Source organism: Leptonotus elevatus, chromosome 4, assembly GCF_054856555.1.
Source record: "Leptonotus elevatus isolate MCC_2025b chromosome 4, RoL_Lele_1.0, whole genome shotgun sequence".
NCBI classification, from domain to species: domain Eukaryota; kingdom Metazoa; phylum Chordata; class Actinopteri; order Syngnathiformes; family Syngnathidae; genus Leptonotus; species Leptonotus elevatus.
Window position 1 is genome coordinate 22,839,179 of NC_141242.1, and position 16,619 is coordinate 22,855,797.

Here is a 16,619-nt window from a genome sequence, read left to right on the forward strand (position 1 = left end):
AAGCTAAAGTCAAGTGACTGAAAAACAACAAAGCTGTTGTGACCATGTAATGCCACAAAGCCCTAATAGAGTTCCGACTTACCGACAATTCGCTTTCTGTGAAGTCTTTACTTTCCGTGTTCTTTTTGGGTTTTCCACTGGCAACAGAGACTTGTTTGCCTTTCTTTGGTGGACCAGCAGACTGTTACAGAAAGATTCACAATTTACAGTTAATGTCAAAATCAGCACATGACTACAGCAGACCAAGGCTGCGCTCAAACTGCAGGCATGTCTGATTCTAATTGGATTCCTCCTGAAATACGATTTTTAGGGCTGAGTGTCCATTGGATCTGGCCTTGTTCAGACTGGGCGCATCTGACAAGTTGCTGTCGCAACGACATCAAGCGGAGACGTCACCTAGCACATGTAATGTTTGACGTCATATTATTGTGACATTTTTTTACCGCTCCGCACTGCCTGACTGATTCCTCGCAAGTGCGTTAAAAAGCGTGTGAGACCGTAAGATGTACAAATTCGTAGTATGACCACCTTATTTATTTATTTTGCGGGACCAGCTTACGCATTTGAGTAAGTAAAGTGAACTGTCACTGTATTTCTGGTTGCGCTTGCCAAGTGCCGACGAGGCAGTGTTGCACTTTATGCATTTGACTGCCACAGCATACAAGAAACCAGTCTGGCAAGTGGAGCCAATCGGATACTGACCTATTACAGACAAATATCTGTGTTCAGGCTGTCCATAAGCGCTATTTTTATAAATTACTTCACAAATGTGGTTTCAATCAGTCCCACAAAAATTTTTAATTTGATTTCATGTGCTTTGTGACTGTTCGGACTACAAAGAGCCAACCAGTTTCAATCTGATTGGGTTAAAAATCTGATTTTGGCTGTCAGTCTGAACAAGGCAACATTTACAAAATGGGAAAAAATCGAATTTTGTCAAATATAAATTGTCGAAAATATTTCTCCATGTAGGATGCTTGAAAACGGGTGAGGGGTGAAAAAGGTGAGAAGCACTTTGACCAAAATTTTAATATTCGTCGAGCACTCGTCAAACGGGTTGGGGGCATGCAGTGGACGAAGGGATGGCGAATTTAATGTTAAAAATTTTTACAGAGTCGAGAGAAACAGTTTGCAAAAATGCGAACATCTTTGCTACATTTATTGGACCAAGGATGGATGTAGGAAAAATCAGCATGCGCTGTGTTCAAGTAGGGATGGGTACCTTTTGCATTTGAACCAGTTTGGTTCCAATTGACAGTATCGGGGTATCACTACCAATTTCTGTACTTTTGTTCAGTTGTTTGTGGTAGTAAATGTTAATTTATTTAACAATAAAATAATAAATTTTATTGAAAAAAAACATTCACTTTTACAGTTATTTGTCATTAAATAAAACTTAATGAATTTAAAAACACATGAACCGGAGATGGAGTAAAAAAATAAAAATTAAAAATAAATCAAGGTATAACATCAATTAGGTATCAATAATACAAAAAAATAATTTAATATTGCAAATTACAAAGTGAGAAGCAAGGTTCTTTACAATGAATTGAAAGGTTAAACAGTAATACAAGATCAGAAGATAAATTATTGTATTTGGTGTTTTTTTTTTGTTCTTTAAGGAACAACTGCACAATTGTTGAAACTACTTCAAGAACGTGCCTGCATAGAGCGATGAATTTGTACCCAACTCGGAGTAAAATCTCGCAAAAAAAATGACAGCTGGAAGAGAACATGAACAACCAAAAACAACCCCCACCCCTCCCAAAATATGTTCTTAACGGAGCTCCATGACTCACACAGGTGACCTATTTTGGTTTCAGCGCGTCAAATTTCGCCGAAAGGTGAGGGATTTTCATGCCTACAGGACTCATTCTCCTTTCAGGGTATTTAATAGATTGCAACTGTTTGTCTTATCTCACCGCAGTAAAGTGTTTTAAGTTGAAGCCGTACTCGATGATCCAGAAAATAAACTATGAAACTGTGAATTTGTTACCTTGCTAATGGCTGCAGCTGAGGTCTTCTTAGGCGGAGCAGAGGATTTAGTTTGAGCTTCAGCAGCAGGTGGTGCTTTAGCTGATGGCTTCTTTACTGCAGCTCCTCCTGCACTCTTCTTCCCTCCTGGAAGGTCTACTTTATCAGCACACTCTTTTATCTGTCATCAAACAACACAGGACAACAGGGGTCAAACAACTGAGCAGGGGCATCTCATTCAGTCAGATTGATCATCATGTTTTACCTTGTCAAGTTTTAGTTTATCCAAATCAGCTAGATAAGCGTTCACCGCTTTTTCGCCGACCACTTTCATGGCTGTACCCAAAGCGTCAAAGGCAGCATCACGCACCTCTAGAGCAGAGTCATTCACTTGCTGATGGAGAAAGAGACAAGTAATGATGAGGAGCGATACAGACTTATTTTCCTTCTTTATATATAATGTGCGCGCGTGCGCGTACCTTTACAAGGGCAGCACAGAAGGGTTTGAGTACACTCTTGGGCAGTGTGGCCTGAGTACATAGTCTAAAGGAGCGGGCCAAAAACAGAGAGGCTTGCTGCTTTATGGAAGGGTTTTTATTATCCATCACAGCCAGGATGTCCTCCGACAGATTTTGTAGAGTAGTCTAAGAGAGAGTTACATATTACATTGGGGTCACACGCAAAAATGTTATGGCTCAACCCCATGCTGCAAGTGTTCCCATTCCCATCCCGGAACGATCTCTCTCTTGGCATATAATATAGGGAGCAAATGCTTTCATTTGGGGCAGAGTGACTAAAGATAAAAAAATAATAATTCTGAAAAATATACATTCATTGGGGATTGAGAGTGGCTCATGGTGTGTCTCACAACATAAAAAAAGTTTCTTCTACAAACCAGATTGCCACAGATATTTAACAAGGGTCACAAGTACCAGAACTAGCAACCAGTGCAATTAATTCATTAAATACTTTTTTTTTTTTATAACTTATTTGTATTAATTTTTTCCCCTCAGATGGTTAAATGAGACACGTCCTCTGCTTGGAATGTGTATACTTACAGTATGAAAAATGGCATCGATAGCCTCTTGCAGGGCTTGGACAACCTGAAGCTTCTTCTCTTTGAACTTTTCCAGAATAGTGGGAACAACCTGCGGAGCGGGGGAAATTGCACCGCTTATTTAGGGATAGATATTAACCATTTTAATAAATAACACTTGATTCTTAACTTATTGAGACATTTTCAACAGTTAGAAGATAATACAGTACTTTGTATATAATGACTAAGATAACACCATTATTTTTTTATGAACAATAAATACCTTTAAAAACTAATTGTGCCACTTGCTGTCGAGTGAAGATGACATAACTCGTGCTCAGGAAACAGGTAACACCCAATCATGACTCAGTTTGCTGACCAAACCCAGAAAATAAGCCAGCCGTGATTGTGGGTTACCCATTTCCGCAGCACAGATAATGTCATTTTCCAGTCAACAGCAAGTGGAATTTTTTGTTTTTAAAGGTGTTAATTGTACATGAAAAATAAGGAAGTTATCAAATTAATTATGGACAAAATATTAACTTGTTACTGCTGAAAATGGCTTAGTGAGTCAAGTATCCCTGTCACGGATCAATTTTTCATTACAGAGCCCACCATGGAAAATGTAACCTACTCCTACTCCCTCCTAAAAAGACTTTACAAACAAAAATAATAAAAATGGCAGCACAGTGACATTAAAGTAGCACTTAGGAACTTTTCAACCTTAATAAAATATCATAACTCTTGATGAATGATACCTTTGCCATGGTCTGAGGGGGGCGGTATAATTTTTACTGGCACTAAGCAACTTTGAGGAGGAAGGCAGGAACACTGCCACACACAAAAATACAAATGTGCTGACTGCTTTATGGCATACATCACTTCCCCCTTCCCCCATTCGTTACAAAGATGAAAGTCAATTTGAATGTCGACGCTAAATGGCATGAGCTCAAAAACGACCCAATGCGCTTGTCCTCATGGAAAATGAGTTCTTCCTTCAGGCATAACATTACCGCTTTTGTCCATATGGCGGCGCCATAATAAACAAACGGAAAGTTTGTTAGTGTTGCTCTAATAAAGAAACGCAAAATAAACACAAAAATGCTAATCCATGAGGCAAGTTTTCCCTCACAAGATGCTCTGTACCCAGCCTCTAATATTTTCGTAATCTACTCCTCTCTTACATTTTTATTTGTTTATGATGGCGGTGTGGGGGTGATTATAACAATGTGAAGCATTTGAGTTACATTGTCATGTATGAAAAGCGTTCAATAAATATTGATTGATTAATATTATAGCGTGTATTTTTTCCTCTCGTAAATCTGCTGTGATATTTCAATGTCAATCAACAATTGCAGGTGATTCCTGATTCCTCAAATAGTTGCATTAAAATGAGATTTTTCTTGCAACTTACCTGCCCTGCATACGTTCCAAACTTCTTCCTGAGACCGGCGGCCAGCCCAGCCAGACATTTAGCTGCTAGTGCAACCAGCATGACATTCGTATCTTTCCCCACGACCTACGACACATCAAACAGCACTCTAACTTAATCGTACATCCTCCAGTATCACAATACCACCAGTCAGGCAGAAATTGGCCATTCGAGTTTTCATTAATACTCCAGTTCGTTATCATAAAATGATTCGAATGATGGAAACCAACTGGACCAAGTACCTTCTTGAGTGCTCTAACAAGATCTCCATAGTCCCCATTCTCCAATTTTGGGTTCTTCAAAAGAGATTCAACAGCTTCCAGAGCTTCTTTCCTCTCCTGCCATTTTTTAGCTTCCTGCAAAAACAGAAAATGAGGTTCACAATTAAAATGGAGTTAAAGAATGCATAGATAAAACTTAATTCCTTATGGGGAGAAGATGGCCACTGCATGCAGTTAAGCATACCACACTCACAATTTTATCATAAAAGTCTTTGGGCAACTTGTTAAGAATATCCACAGCTTCCATCAGCTCATAAGGATCCACTGTTGTTGCCGTTTCCTCCTCTTCCTCTTCTGCAAAAGGTGGGTTAAAAAGGGGAAACCCCGTCAGATTGGTTTATCAAATAAATATTGTTGTTTTTAACCCATTCACTGCCATTGACGACTATAAACGTAAAAAAAAAAATCATTTTAACTATTTATATAAGTTTAAAAATGTTCCCCACTTTTAAAAAAAATTAATAATAATAAAATAAAAATTAATAATAATTTTAAATTTTCCCCACTTTTGTTAACAAGAGTATGAAAACCTATTTTTTTTATTGTACATTTAGAACCAATATAAAATTTGTGATTAATCGTGAGTTAACTAGGCAAGTCATGCGATTAATTACAATTATAAATTGTAATCGCCTCTTGCTCCTAAATTTTAATAATCTTTTTTTTTGTGATGAATTTATGGCAGTGAGTGAGTTAAATCGGGTGTTCTTAACCTTTTTTACCTTGGGGCCCAACTTTTTCCTGTTAAAAGTGGCCCGGGCCCATTCATAAAATATGATTTATGTTGATTTATTATAGTTTGTATTTAATAACTAAATTAAATCTAGTTAAGCTTTATAAAATCCTTCATTTATGTGTGAACACTGACAGTTGAGACTGTTTTTGTTTTTTCGAGCGCGAGATGACGTAATAAAGTTGTGCTGGAAGCTATTGCCCTCACCAAATGACGTTTTCTTTCCCACGACCTTCGTTTTGAGTGATCCACAATACACTAGAATTATTCAGTTTTAAAAATACCCTGCTACATGTGTATAAAGCTGCCCTTGCGGCCCAGATTTACAAAGCTGAAATTACTTTGGAAATTACAAAGTACTGTATTATTTAATTACTGGATTGTTAAGAATCACTTGTTTAAATCACCTTTGGATTTCCTACTTTCAAACCAAAAATAGCACTTAGTGAATTTGGCTTGCTTCTCAAGAAGCGTCATTTGCATTTAAAAATCTCCAAATGTTTGATTAAACTATAAATAAATCTTAAATTGCATTTTTTACAGTTTCGCCTACATATTTGTATAAGTTTTAGACCATTGCAAAAATCTAAACAAATTTATAGCAAGAGTGGATATTAATTATATTGAATTAATTGAACTACCGGTACATCATTAAATAATACGTACCGTCTAATTCAGCAAGTATCTTTTTTTAATATATAAATACCAGATGCTTCTCCATGTGCTTGTTGTTGTTGTTGAAACTTGGCCTTCAGGTCTTGCTGGGAGCGAAGGAACCTGCTTTGCTTGGGCGGGCTTGACGGCAGCTTCACCCACTCCTCTTCAAGCTCCTTCAGCTGCCGAGAAGGCACAGACAGTGTCATTTACGGCACTTGTTAAAATAATTTCAGCGAGTATGTCTGTTTCCAGAGATGAGCCATGTCATACCAGCACAGAGTTGATATGCTGCAGTGAAGGTCTCAAAGCATCTCGGATCCATTTATAGATTTCTACAGCAAGCATCTTTGCCTCGTCTCTCACCGCCTTCTCTCTGGACTCAAACTGCTTGGGTAAAACCTTCACTACTGGTTTCAAAGTCACAATCTTGGATCCAAACTCACTGGAAGAAAGAAAACCCCATGAAAATGATGAATGTATGCAAGCTATGAGAATTGCATTTTTTAATGTTTCAAAATGAAATAGATGACTGGCTGTGCTAGTCACATATTCTGAGTACCAGTAGATTCAAGTTCAGTCAATTTACCATCTTCACAATTATCTCAAATTGTTCTTGCAAAGGTATGAAAGTACTTTTCATAAAATATTTTTAACGTACATTACAGTGATTTTCTCTACATTGGAAAGTAGCACTGACCTGAGAGCCTTCCTGAGCGTCTCAATACAGGCCACAACTATCTTGGGGTTCTTGTTGTCCAGTCCCTTCAGAAGTTCATCCTGCACCACCTCAGCTTTTTCTATTTCGATGTACATCAGACAGATGTCTGTGCCCAGCTCCTTAGCCCGGGCCTTTGGCTGGTTAAACACTTTGGTCACCACACCAGACACCACGTCACCCGTTGTCCTGCAAAAATTAACAATGCTCTATGCCAGCACTCGCAACATCTAATAATCAATATATAAGCATTAGAATAATGATTATTTTTAAAATATATTAAGTGACTACTAATATTTCTATATGCAGTCTTTTTTTATGTATTTAATTTATAAAACGTGGACAATAAGCTGCATGACAAGTTCTGTTCATACAGAGTTCAATATTATTTGTGGTTCCAGTTCCACTACCTACAATCAGATCGTGCCACTAACTCACTGAACATTTCCGTTGTGTAAAAATGGCAGAAGTGCATTTTCGGATTTGGACCTAAAGACATGGTGGAGAGGATTTTTCAGAAAGTCAAATCTCCTTTTGCCACCTCTCCAATAGCCTGAAACCCAGACTCATCGCTGGTCACAGTTACTATCAAATGCATTTCTGAGGCGGGGCAAACCCAAGCAAACAGACAATGGAATGAACCAATCAGCAAAAACCGAACATGAAGTCAGATAAGCGATTCGTGGAAGTACATGTCTTTTTAAATAAATGCTTCCAATGCCATCAGCCGCCAGGGTTTTAATGGCCAATTTGTTCATAGTCATTTAAAATGAGTTTAATGCTGAATGGAAAAATATTTTGTCTCTCCCGTCCGCTATTTTCAACGCTATGAGGATGGACTTTCGGTGCCGAAAAGCAACGTTGCTCATGTAGAATATGTCACAGCAAATAAATGAATATTATTCCACGGTTCGTTTTGAACCGGGCCAAACGGTAATCAATGACAGCTTGTTCAAATCCACTTTCTTTCCTTCAAGAAAGTAGCTTGCCAGGCTAACCTTCCTAAGCTTTTCTAGAATTCAAACAAACCTATCCTTCAAGGAATTCCGGCTCATCTTGCTCGAATTGGATAGGAAAGGAATGTTTTCAGGCAAAAACAAGAATTCAAAGACGGCTATTTGGCTACTGTCTCCCAGTTGGCAAGGCTGAATGTCGGACCCTGTTGTATGAATTATTTTGAGACCTTTTAGTGTTTGACAAATACATTTCGATATTCAATGTTGATAAGTGTCTGAATCAATTTAGTCAATGCAAATGTTTCGTTTGTCTACATAACCATATTTTGCTTATCAATTTATTTAAGGATTTATTTATATAATTGAACTTCTCATTACTTACTTCACAGCTACGTGGGCAGTCTCAACGTAAGCCAAGGCTGCTTCGAGGCCTTTAAGCTGAGCCACCGCATTGGACTCTGTGACAAACTTCTTTATCAGTCCAAGGTATTTCCCCCACTCCGGACTCTTCTCGTCATCTATCCTATTGAACAACTGCAGAGCTTCTTCATAACCGTTTAGACGGGCTTTCCACACCTAGAAATCAAAAAGTTCACAGCAAAAGTATAAATGCATAACTGTGTTTTGTCAAAAGCATTGATTCTGGCTCTAGACCACTCTATTAGCCCTAAATTTTGGGTGGCCAATATCCCCCAATGTGAAGTCCGACAACAATTCCTGTGTAATTTTATGGAATAATGCTATATTTACACTATGACCTGATGATTTCACATTGCCACTTTGCTATTTTCTAACTAATTGGTCATAGGCTGAGAGGATCATATAGATTAGAATATCACTGGAGTACAAGTACCTTATGTTCGCATTTCTGGTCGATGGGAAGCTTCATCCACTCACTATCGTCCCCCATTTTGCCACTTGCAGCGGCAAGTACTCAACTGGAAAATGTAAAACAAAAACAAAAAAACATTAAGCACAGTTAAAATTCTGCAGGAAATGGTGAGCGTTAAAAGCTAAATAATAATAATAAATAATAATTTAAAAAAATCAATGACTTGTACATTTGAGTTGATGGATGGAACTCAAATTAAAAAGAAAAAAGAAAAAAAAGATATATATATATATTGTATATTCCCAATCTACAGAAGTTTCCAATTAAATTGGACACAGAGTAACCTTGTTTTTTTGCATGTACTGTCCCCTTGTATGTACAGCACATATGGATATTATTTTCACATTTTACAGCCTTATTTCAAAATGGAAAGAAATTCTTATTATTTCCTCAAAAACAACACACCAAGTAATAATTTTTTTTTTTTTTTTAAAGTTGACATTTTTGCAGATTTATTTAAAAAAAAAACACTGCCAAGTATTTCCTGCCTTTTTTCAAGCACCTTAGTCAGCAATTACAACCCTCAAGTCTTCTACAGTAGCTTTGGGCAGTTTCACACCCATCAAGCTCCATTGCGTAGGTGGAGGCGTCAATAATCAGGCATTTTCAGAAGGCGCTAGTAAAGTTCAATAAAATACAATTCTGGCTTCTAGCTGGAACACTGAGAACAGGTTTTGTCACAATTAATGTAGACCAAAAAAAGACTCCTTTGATAACTTAGCGCTCTGTGCTTGGGGTTGTTGTCCTGCTAAAAGATGAACTGTCATGTCTGTCTGATGTCTCTGTAGATTGCTGCATTCCTTTTGCCTAAATCCTGAAAAATATCCCCAGAACATGATGCTGCCAACAACATGCTTCACTGTACGGAGGGCATTTATTGGCCTGATGGAGCGGTGCCTGCTTTCCAACAAACATGACATTGGGCAGTCAGTCACTAAAGTGCTCAATCGTTGCCTTATCAAAACAGAGAATTTTGTCTCTTACGGTCTGAGCCCTTCGGGAGCCGTTGGACAAACTCCACGGCGATCTTCTATGTGCCTTTTACTAAGAAATGGCTTCTGTCTGGCCACTCTACCATACAGGCCTAACTGGGGAATTGTTGCAGAGATGGGATTTTACTAGTGTGGTCACTATAGAATATTGTTAGAATCGATTAAGCTATCAATTATTCAATCGTTTAAGCGACTAATCTGATTCATTTTAATTTTGCTTTAAAGTGTATTACAAAAGCATTTTTTCCTGATTATTGTTTATTAACCAGTGATTGGTGTGTTTTTTGTACTTCATATCAGTATACAGTATAGTGATTAAAAAAAAAAGGGAGGTTTGATGCTGTACTATGTTATTGTTTTTGTCATTGTTTTCCCAAGTAAAAACAGATGTTTGCAAATGTCTTATTTTGATTACACACAGAAGATAATCGGGCTTATTTTCTGAACGACTAGAGAAATAAGTGAACAATTACTGTTGATATGCTGAAATCAGAGGATTTGGACAATTTTACATAAAAAATGGCTCCAAATGATTACTCGATTATTAAAATAGTTGTGGATTAAATTGATAATTGATTACTTGTCAATTAATCGATTAATTTCGAAAAGCTCTACATTTTACAGTAGATGGAATTCAAGAAAGAAACTGTCAGCCATGCAAATAACTCATTCTAAGCATTAATATAAACTTTAGGAACAATCATGCAAGTATACTTACATAAATTGCATCTTAATGGTCATTTGAGAAGATTTACATGGATACAGTTCACTTACAAAAACGTTCCGCCAGCCTGCATGCCAAGCCATTAATTTCTTAATAGTAGAATGACCACAAGAAGGCACCAGTGACTGGTATCAACAGCCTTCACAAATACTTGATAAGTTGATACCTTGAAATAAGGCCAGTATGATGGTATCAGTCTGATATTTACTCACCCATCAATTAAAAACATGCCTTTGAAGGATTTAAATGGGGTATTTTTATGTTCTGGATTTCACTTATCGCAGGGTCTGGGACGATGAACGAGGGTTTCCTGTATTACCAGATTTTACAAATACAACTACTTGCCGCCACCTACAGCCTGAGCCACTGATATCACTCAACACAGCGCTCCAGCTGTGTTGATTGAGCTCAGTAGGAACGCATTTTAACTGCAGTTGCAGTGTTGCACCATTATGGTGGCGCTATATCAACAGCAGTTCACCAGAAAGACCTGAAGCAACAACCGAAGAAGAAATAGCTTTCTTTTTTTAACTTTAATGTGGCAAAGAAGAAACAGATCATGGAGCAACCGTTGCACACGCTCATTTCATGGTTGTAAGGCAGAGGTGGCGCGCTCCAGCCATCGGCAATGTCATAAAAACACAGTATATACAATTAACACAATAGTTTTTTACAAAAACACTGAACAATAGTGGATGAATTTGTAATGATTGTAGTTTTAAAAAAATGGCAAAAATCAATGGCAACTTTGTATTCATTTAATTTCTCATTTCTCGTCCCTGATCATAAAATAGCTGCAGGACGGCGGCCGATAATGGTATAGGTCACCGCCACGAATACCGATACCTTAAAATAAGACTGGTATTGGCACCGATACATTGTGCTGGGAGATATGGCAATATATATCGCCATGACGATAGAAAAATGTTTATCGTGCCCTTTCTTACCTATCGTCTCTATCATCAATTACACTCTTTTTAGACAAAGTAATATTGCCTCAAAATTGGGTTCACAAATTTCACACAATAGGACAGGACTCAAAATACTGTCATGTATTCAGCTGCATTACTTGCATCCACTTGCACAAAAGCATTAGCACATGATTGACTAATGCACGTCAAGGATAGCCCATTATCATTCCATTTTATATTGACTGAACTCCATCAAGATAAAACGGTACATTACATGTGGAACCTATAAAGTTGAATGTTGCATACTTCAGAAGAAGGGCTGGGTTAAAAAAAAAACAACAACAACAAAGAATCGTTTCTTATTTTCATGCCTGATAGATTCATAAGGCAATGAATTGATTATTTCAATATCTCCCTCCCCCCATAAAATTTAATTTTAAAGGCCATTTTTTTGTATGTTACCGTTCTCTTGAAATTTTAATGTTCACATTAATTTAAAACTATTTTCTTAAATTTATGGAAGACCTGACTTATTGCACTTTATGATAACTCTGAATCTTTTTGATTTATATTTACAATTATTGAATTAGAGTTATGAAAATACTTTCATCTCATCTTTGCGTATGTCAATGTTTGTATAATATAGTATATAATTTCAGTGATTATAACATTTCATTAATAAACTAAACCATTTAACCAGTTACTGCCTTCGCAAAATTGTATGTTTATTGAGTTTTTATTATGTCCTTGATATTTAAGAAGAATTAATGTTCCAGAAAGAATCAATAGCGAAATGAATTCAAGTTAATCGAATTGAATCGTGAAGAATCGATATCGAACTGAATTCTTGTGAATCGAAATTGAGGAAATTAGAATCGATACCCAGCCCTATTCAGAAGCCCACCAAAATTTGGGAGAATAAATACGCGTCTTAAGAAAGACCAGCCTCAACAATGCAAGAATGTGCGAGGGGAATACAGAATACCGCCACTGAACTGTTTCTTTTGATTTTGACATAAGAGTGCTTTGTCAGTCTCATCAAAGAACTTTAACTTGCTATTATGCGAGTTAGCCGAACTGTAGGCGGCAGAATGGCACGCTCACGGGCACATTTTGAGAAATAGGCTCATAGCAAATAACTTTATTATTTATTTATTTTATACGTATATTAAAAGTCAGTGGATATTTTTGTCGTGTCCTGCAATTTTTCTGCTAGCGCTATTTTGCCGTGAATGGCTCTGATTGGTCAACCGCCGAACCAAGTCATGCACTCACTGGGAGTGGTTCCTGCCTCGCTTCATCCCCTTCACCAAGTTTTCATTCTGCTTTGCCACCGAAGATTGTCTGCATTACCGGCCTAAACCTAACCATAGCCATATCACAGCATATGCTGTTTGTTGTTATTAGCATTTACTTATCTAACCATAAACTTCAAAGCATTGGCTGTTATTGGCATTATCAGCCTAACCCTAACGCATAGGTTGTTGTGAATAAATTGTCGTGCAATATACAGAGGGGGAATCGAACCAGTGACCTCGCACTTTTGGGGTGATCGCTTTCACCATTTATGCCACAAGCTATGCGCTTTTACTGGTGCAGAATTTGTACTTTTAGTTCTTGTGTGATTCATAGCAAAATAGTAAGAGTTACCAGTCACGGCAAAAAATACAAATTTTTCATATTAAAACAGACTACTTTGCACAAAGTATCCCCTTTAAGATGAAGCTCCAGTAATGTATACGTTCCTACTTTTCAGCAGCAGCAAACTTGACCATATTATCAGCAGAATGAAACGACCGTGCATTGAAGACAGAAAAACATCTGAGTTTGTTTCATATTGCAATATTTATGCAAAGAAAGAAGTTACACAGATATTTGTATCATTATCCCAATTAAATCAAAAATGTTAGCAGCATAATACGTTTTTAAGTACACACACACACACACACTTATGAATTCACTCAGGCCTGAAAGATCAATTTGATCAGTTGAATTCTGCATTAATAAAAACTACTCCGGGTGTTACACTACACAAATCTTTTGACTATTGGAACCCTTTTGTCGGTCGGCAAACTGAAAAAATATTTTTTGTCGGGGTTTTTTTTTTTTGTGGGTGAACGAACGTCGTACACTCAACAACAACAGTGACTGTATCAAGCTAGCGCGTTCCATCGTTCATTCGGGGTGAAGATATTTCCACTGAAAAAGCAAGACCTGCGCGCGCGCGCACTTATTGAGCAACGTATGTATATCAACAACAACAAAAGTAAACACGCGTTGAGGGGTATGCCAACCGCGTGACTGTCATGGAATAAAGCTTTTTGTTCATAGCGGACGGTAGCCGCCTTTAGCTGCTCTGCGAGCTAACCATCCGCGCCAACATAAACAGGCCTATCAACGCAATGCACATCGCCTCTAACTGAAACATAGTAGCTTATCACACTATGTGCCAAATACACGTTTTAATCAAGACGAGACAACAATTGATTTGATATTGATTGAATACCTCTTGAGGGGTCTTGGAGACAGTATGATGCCAGACGTCCGGTGGTAAGACGGAGATGAAAATGCAATCGCCTCAATCAAGCTTTATAGAATAGTCATACCGCACACGCAGGACTCAAAATACAACATCCGGTACAAAATAAAATTATACATTTTACTGTCTTCTGGTAAGCTAAGTTGTGTTTTATGTAGTGTAATTTTGTTATTGTAAAGTAATGATCTCTATTTAAATATAATGAGTATTTTGTTTAAATGATTACAATGATTTAGCATTCATATATGTATTACTTCCGGTGTGACACTGTTAGTTGAATCGAACTTGTTTCAATAATTTCAAACGTCTCGAAGGGCGGAGAAAGAATGGGAGAGGCTGAGCTTTTTTTTTAACCGTCATTTTTTCTTTTCTTTTCTTTTTTTTTAACTATGCGAATATAAGGCCAACTACCTTTACACAAATATCGCTTATCCTAATAATTATTTATTCATGTTGGTCCTGGGACGTCTTCGTAGGTCACGAGTGTCGAACAGTGATTGGTCAAATTTGAACCGAAACCCCACCCTAAAGTACAACTTTCGAAATGAAGAACTTTTTAATTGGTCCGAGGTCGGCTTCAGTTTTAACTAGTTAAAATTTGGCCACATCACCTTTGTGGTTGTGCTGTGGTTTCCCTATGTGTTTTCTTCTATCTATTTCAAACAAGAATAAAAAAAAGAATAAGTGCAATACTTGTAAAAGTATAAAAATGTGAAATTTTTGGCATGTGTGAAATTTGAAGCAAATGTTGAGAAATGTTGAAAAGGTGAATTGAATGATACAGCGGAATATTTTGAAATTTGAGTTGGAACTATGTGAAACATTAAACCTGTTTGTTGAATGTCTCATTGGGAATGAATCGTTAATTTTGGTGTGCAAAATGTGAAATCTGGGATTAAAAAAATATATTTTGGAATGAGAAAAATAGCATCCTGGAAGGCATGAATTTTGGAATATGTTGAATTTAGAATGGTGAAAACTGTTTGATAAATGAGCAAGTGTAAAAAAAAAAAATAATAATAATATAATAATAAAAAGTACTTCTGAAGGCCTGGCCAATAAATTTCTCGTTGATATAAAATCTCTCAATCGATATGTAGGGAGACCGGGGCTAGTTAGATCACGGGTAAATTGTCACATTGCAAAAAAAAATCTCCACAAGAGGGCGCAACGAAAATAGTGGAATACTAGTTTTCTTCGCCTAAATGGCCAGGGGCTGTGTACTGTTTGAGAAGAAAATAGCACATTGCGAGCTGAGATAAGGGCCAGTTATCTGTTTTGCACAACCCAAAGTAAAAAAAAATCAACTTCATATATTTTGAAACTGGTGTCATATATAGACAAATTCTAGCAGCAAATTGTGTGGACTTGTTAGAAGAGAGATTCAGGCATCTTGTTATGCCTCAGTCACTGCTCTGTTTTAAGCTAACTTTAAACTAGAGGAAGTATTAGCCAACATGGTAGTTTGGGGCAATTTGTCTCAGTCATTTTGGGGTTTGTTGTCACATAAGCAAGGAATGGGCCAATGAAAAATGCACCTCTGACAACTCGGTTTACATATGCCAGAATTACTATTCAAATGATGAGTCTAAAGAGTGAGGAAATTAGTTTGCTAGGTTAGATTTTTCCAGTTGTTGATGGAGCTACAGTACGCTCACATGTTAGGACTAGTTTAAGTTTCATGATGAACCATCCATCAATCTATTAACGGAAATGCTTTATTTTTCTATATTCAATTTAGTCTAAAATGTCCAGTTTAAATGAAGCAAAACAGGCATTTGAGGCTGAAAGCTATGACCTACATGCTAGCAGTTCTTAAGAACTTTGCATAATATTTTATGTTAGTTTGCTCAATGATTACAGCAAATTTTCAAGAACAATGACAAAAACATTTCTTGCTGTAAAAAAAATAATAATAAAACAATAATAATAAAAGGGATACTTTTGTCCTTTTATTTTATCAGTTGCAAAATCCAGTGTGACAACTTACCCATTGAATGGGCAACATGTCACATGTTCACTCCCTCATTTTGATAGCTTATATCTCTGCACTGACACAAAGTATGAAAATGACATGAACACACGTCTTTCATCTGGTATACATTTTGTTTATATATGATGTATTTATTCCAAGAACTGGATAAAAGTATAACAAGTGATACAACTAGCCCTGGTCTCCCTATAACTTCCACAGAGGTTTCAATATAGTATTCAAATTTATTGCTCAAGTAGAAGTATCGATATTATGGTTTAAGATAGTAAAGAATATGATTGTATCACTATTGTACAATACCCCCCCCCCCCCAAAAACTTTTTTCTAATGGCCATAAGGACTACAATGTTATATTAAACGGCTCCGTTGAAGTTACTATTTCATGTGCCCATTGAAAATTATCACATTAATTAGACATATAATGCAAATACATTAAAGAACCATGTTTACCACTGTGCATACGCAGTGGCATAGTTTAATGGCAGCGTCTGAAAGACGTCAATTTAAATTATGACAAATAATTGACGCCCTCTACTGTACAAGACTCAAACTGGCACCCTCTTGGCACTGGTCAGTGGACTAAAAAGTCCACACTTTTTCCTTTCTTTTTATTTTTCTTCTTCTTCTTTTTTTTTTGCAAATATAGAAATATATGTTAACGGTATGTTTTCAATAACCATAACAGTTCATTGTCCCATTATGTTTGATTAAAATAATCATAATAAAAAGACCACAATTTCAATATATCAATATAACCTCTCTGCAAGAAAAATCTTCAAAATTG

General features: G+C 36.8%; 1 protein-coding gene across 3 annotated transcripts in view; it reads right to left on the reverse strand.

Moving 5' to 3' along the window:
• The window catches only part of ckap5 (cytoskeleton associated protein 5), a 35,981-nt gene extending 22,086 nt beyond the window's left edge, over window positions 1-13,895 (reverse strand). For all 3 annotated transcript variants that reach the window (XM_086073558.1, XM_086073557.1, XM_086073556.1), the window contains exons 1-14: window positions 13,810-13,895; window positions 8,638-8,722; window positions 8,167-8,360; window positions 6,811-7,017; window positions 6,384-6,555; window positions 6,163-6,292; window positions 4,917-5,017; window positions 4,685-4,798; window positions 4,425-4,529; window positions 3,033-3,122; window positions 2,454-2,618; window positions 2,240-2,368; window positions 1,997-2,155; window positions 83-181 (exon numbers count right to left, since the gene is read on the reverse strand). In XM_086073558.1, coding sequence (XP_085929684.1) covers window positions 83-181; window positions 1,997-2,155; window positions 2,240-2,368; window positions 2,454-2,618; window positions 3,033-3,122; window positions 4,425-4,529; window positions 4,685-4,798; window positions 4,917-5,017; window positions 6,163-6,292; window positions 6,384-6,555; window positions 6,811-7,017; window positions 8,167-8,360; window positions 8,638-8,694 — 1,722 coding nt within the window. In that variant the 5' untranslated portion in view covers window positions 8,695-8,722; window positions 13,810-13,895. The remainder of the gene's footprint in view (window positions 1-82; window positions 182-1,996; window positions 2,156-2,239; window positions 2,369-2,453; window positions 2,619-3,032; window positions 3,123-4,424; window positions 4,530-4,684; window positions 4,799-4,916; window positions 5,018-6,162; window positions 6,293-6,383; window positions 6,556-6,810; window positions 7,018-8,166; window positions 8,361-8,637; window positions 8,723-13,809) is intronic.
• Window positions 13,896-16,619: the final 2,724 nt, after the last annotated feature.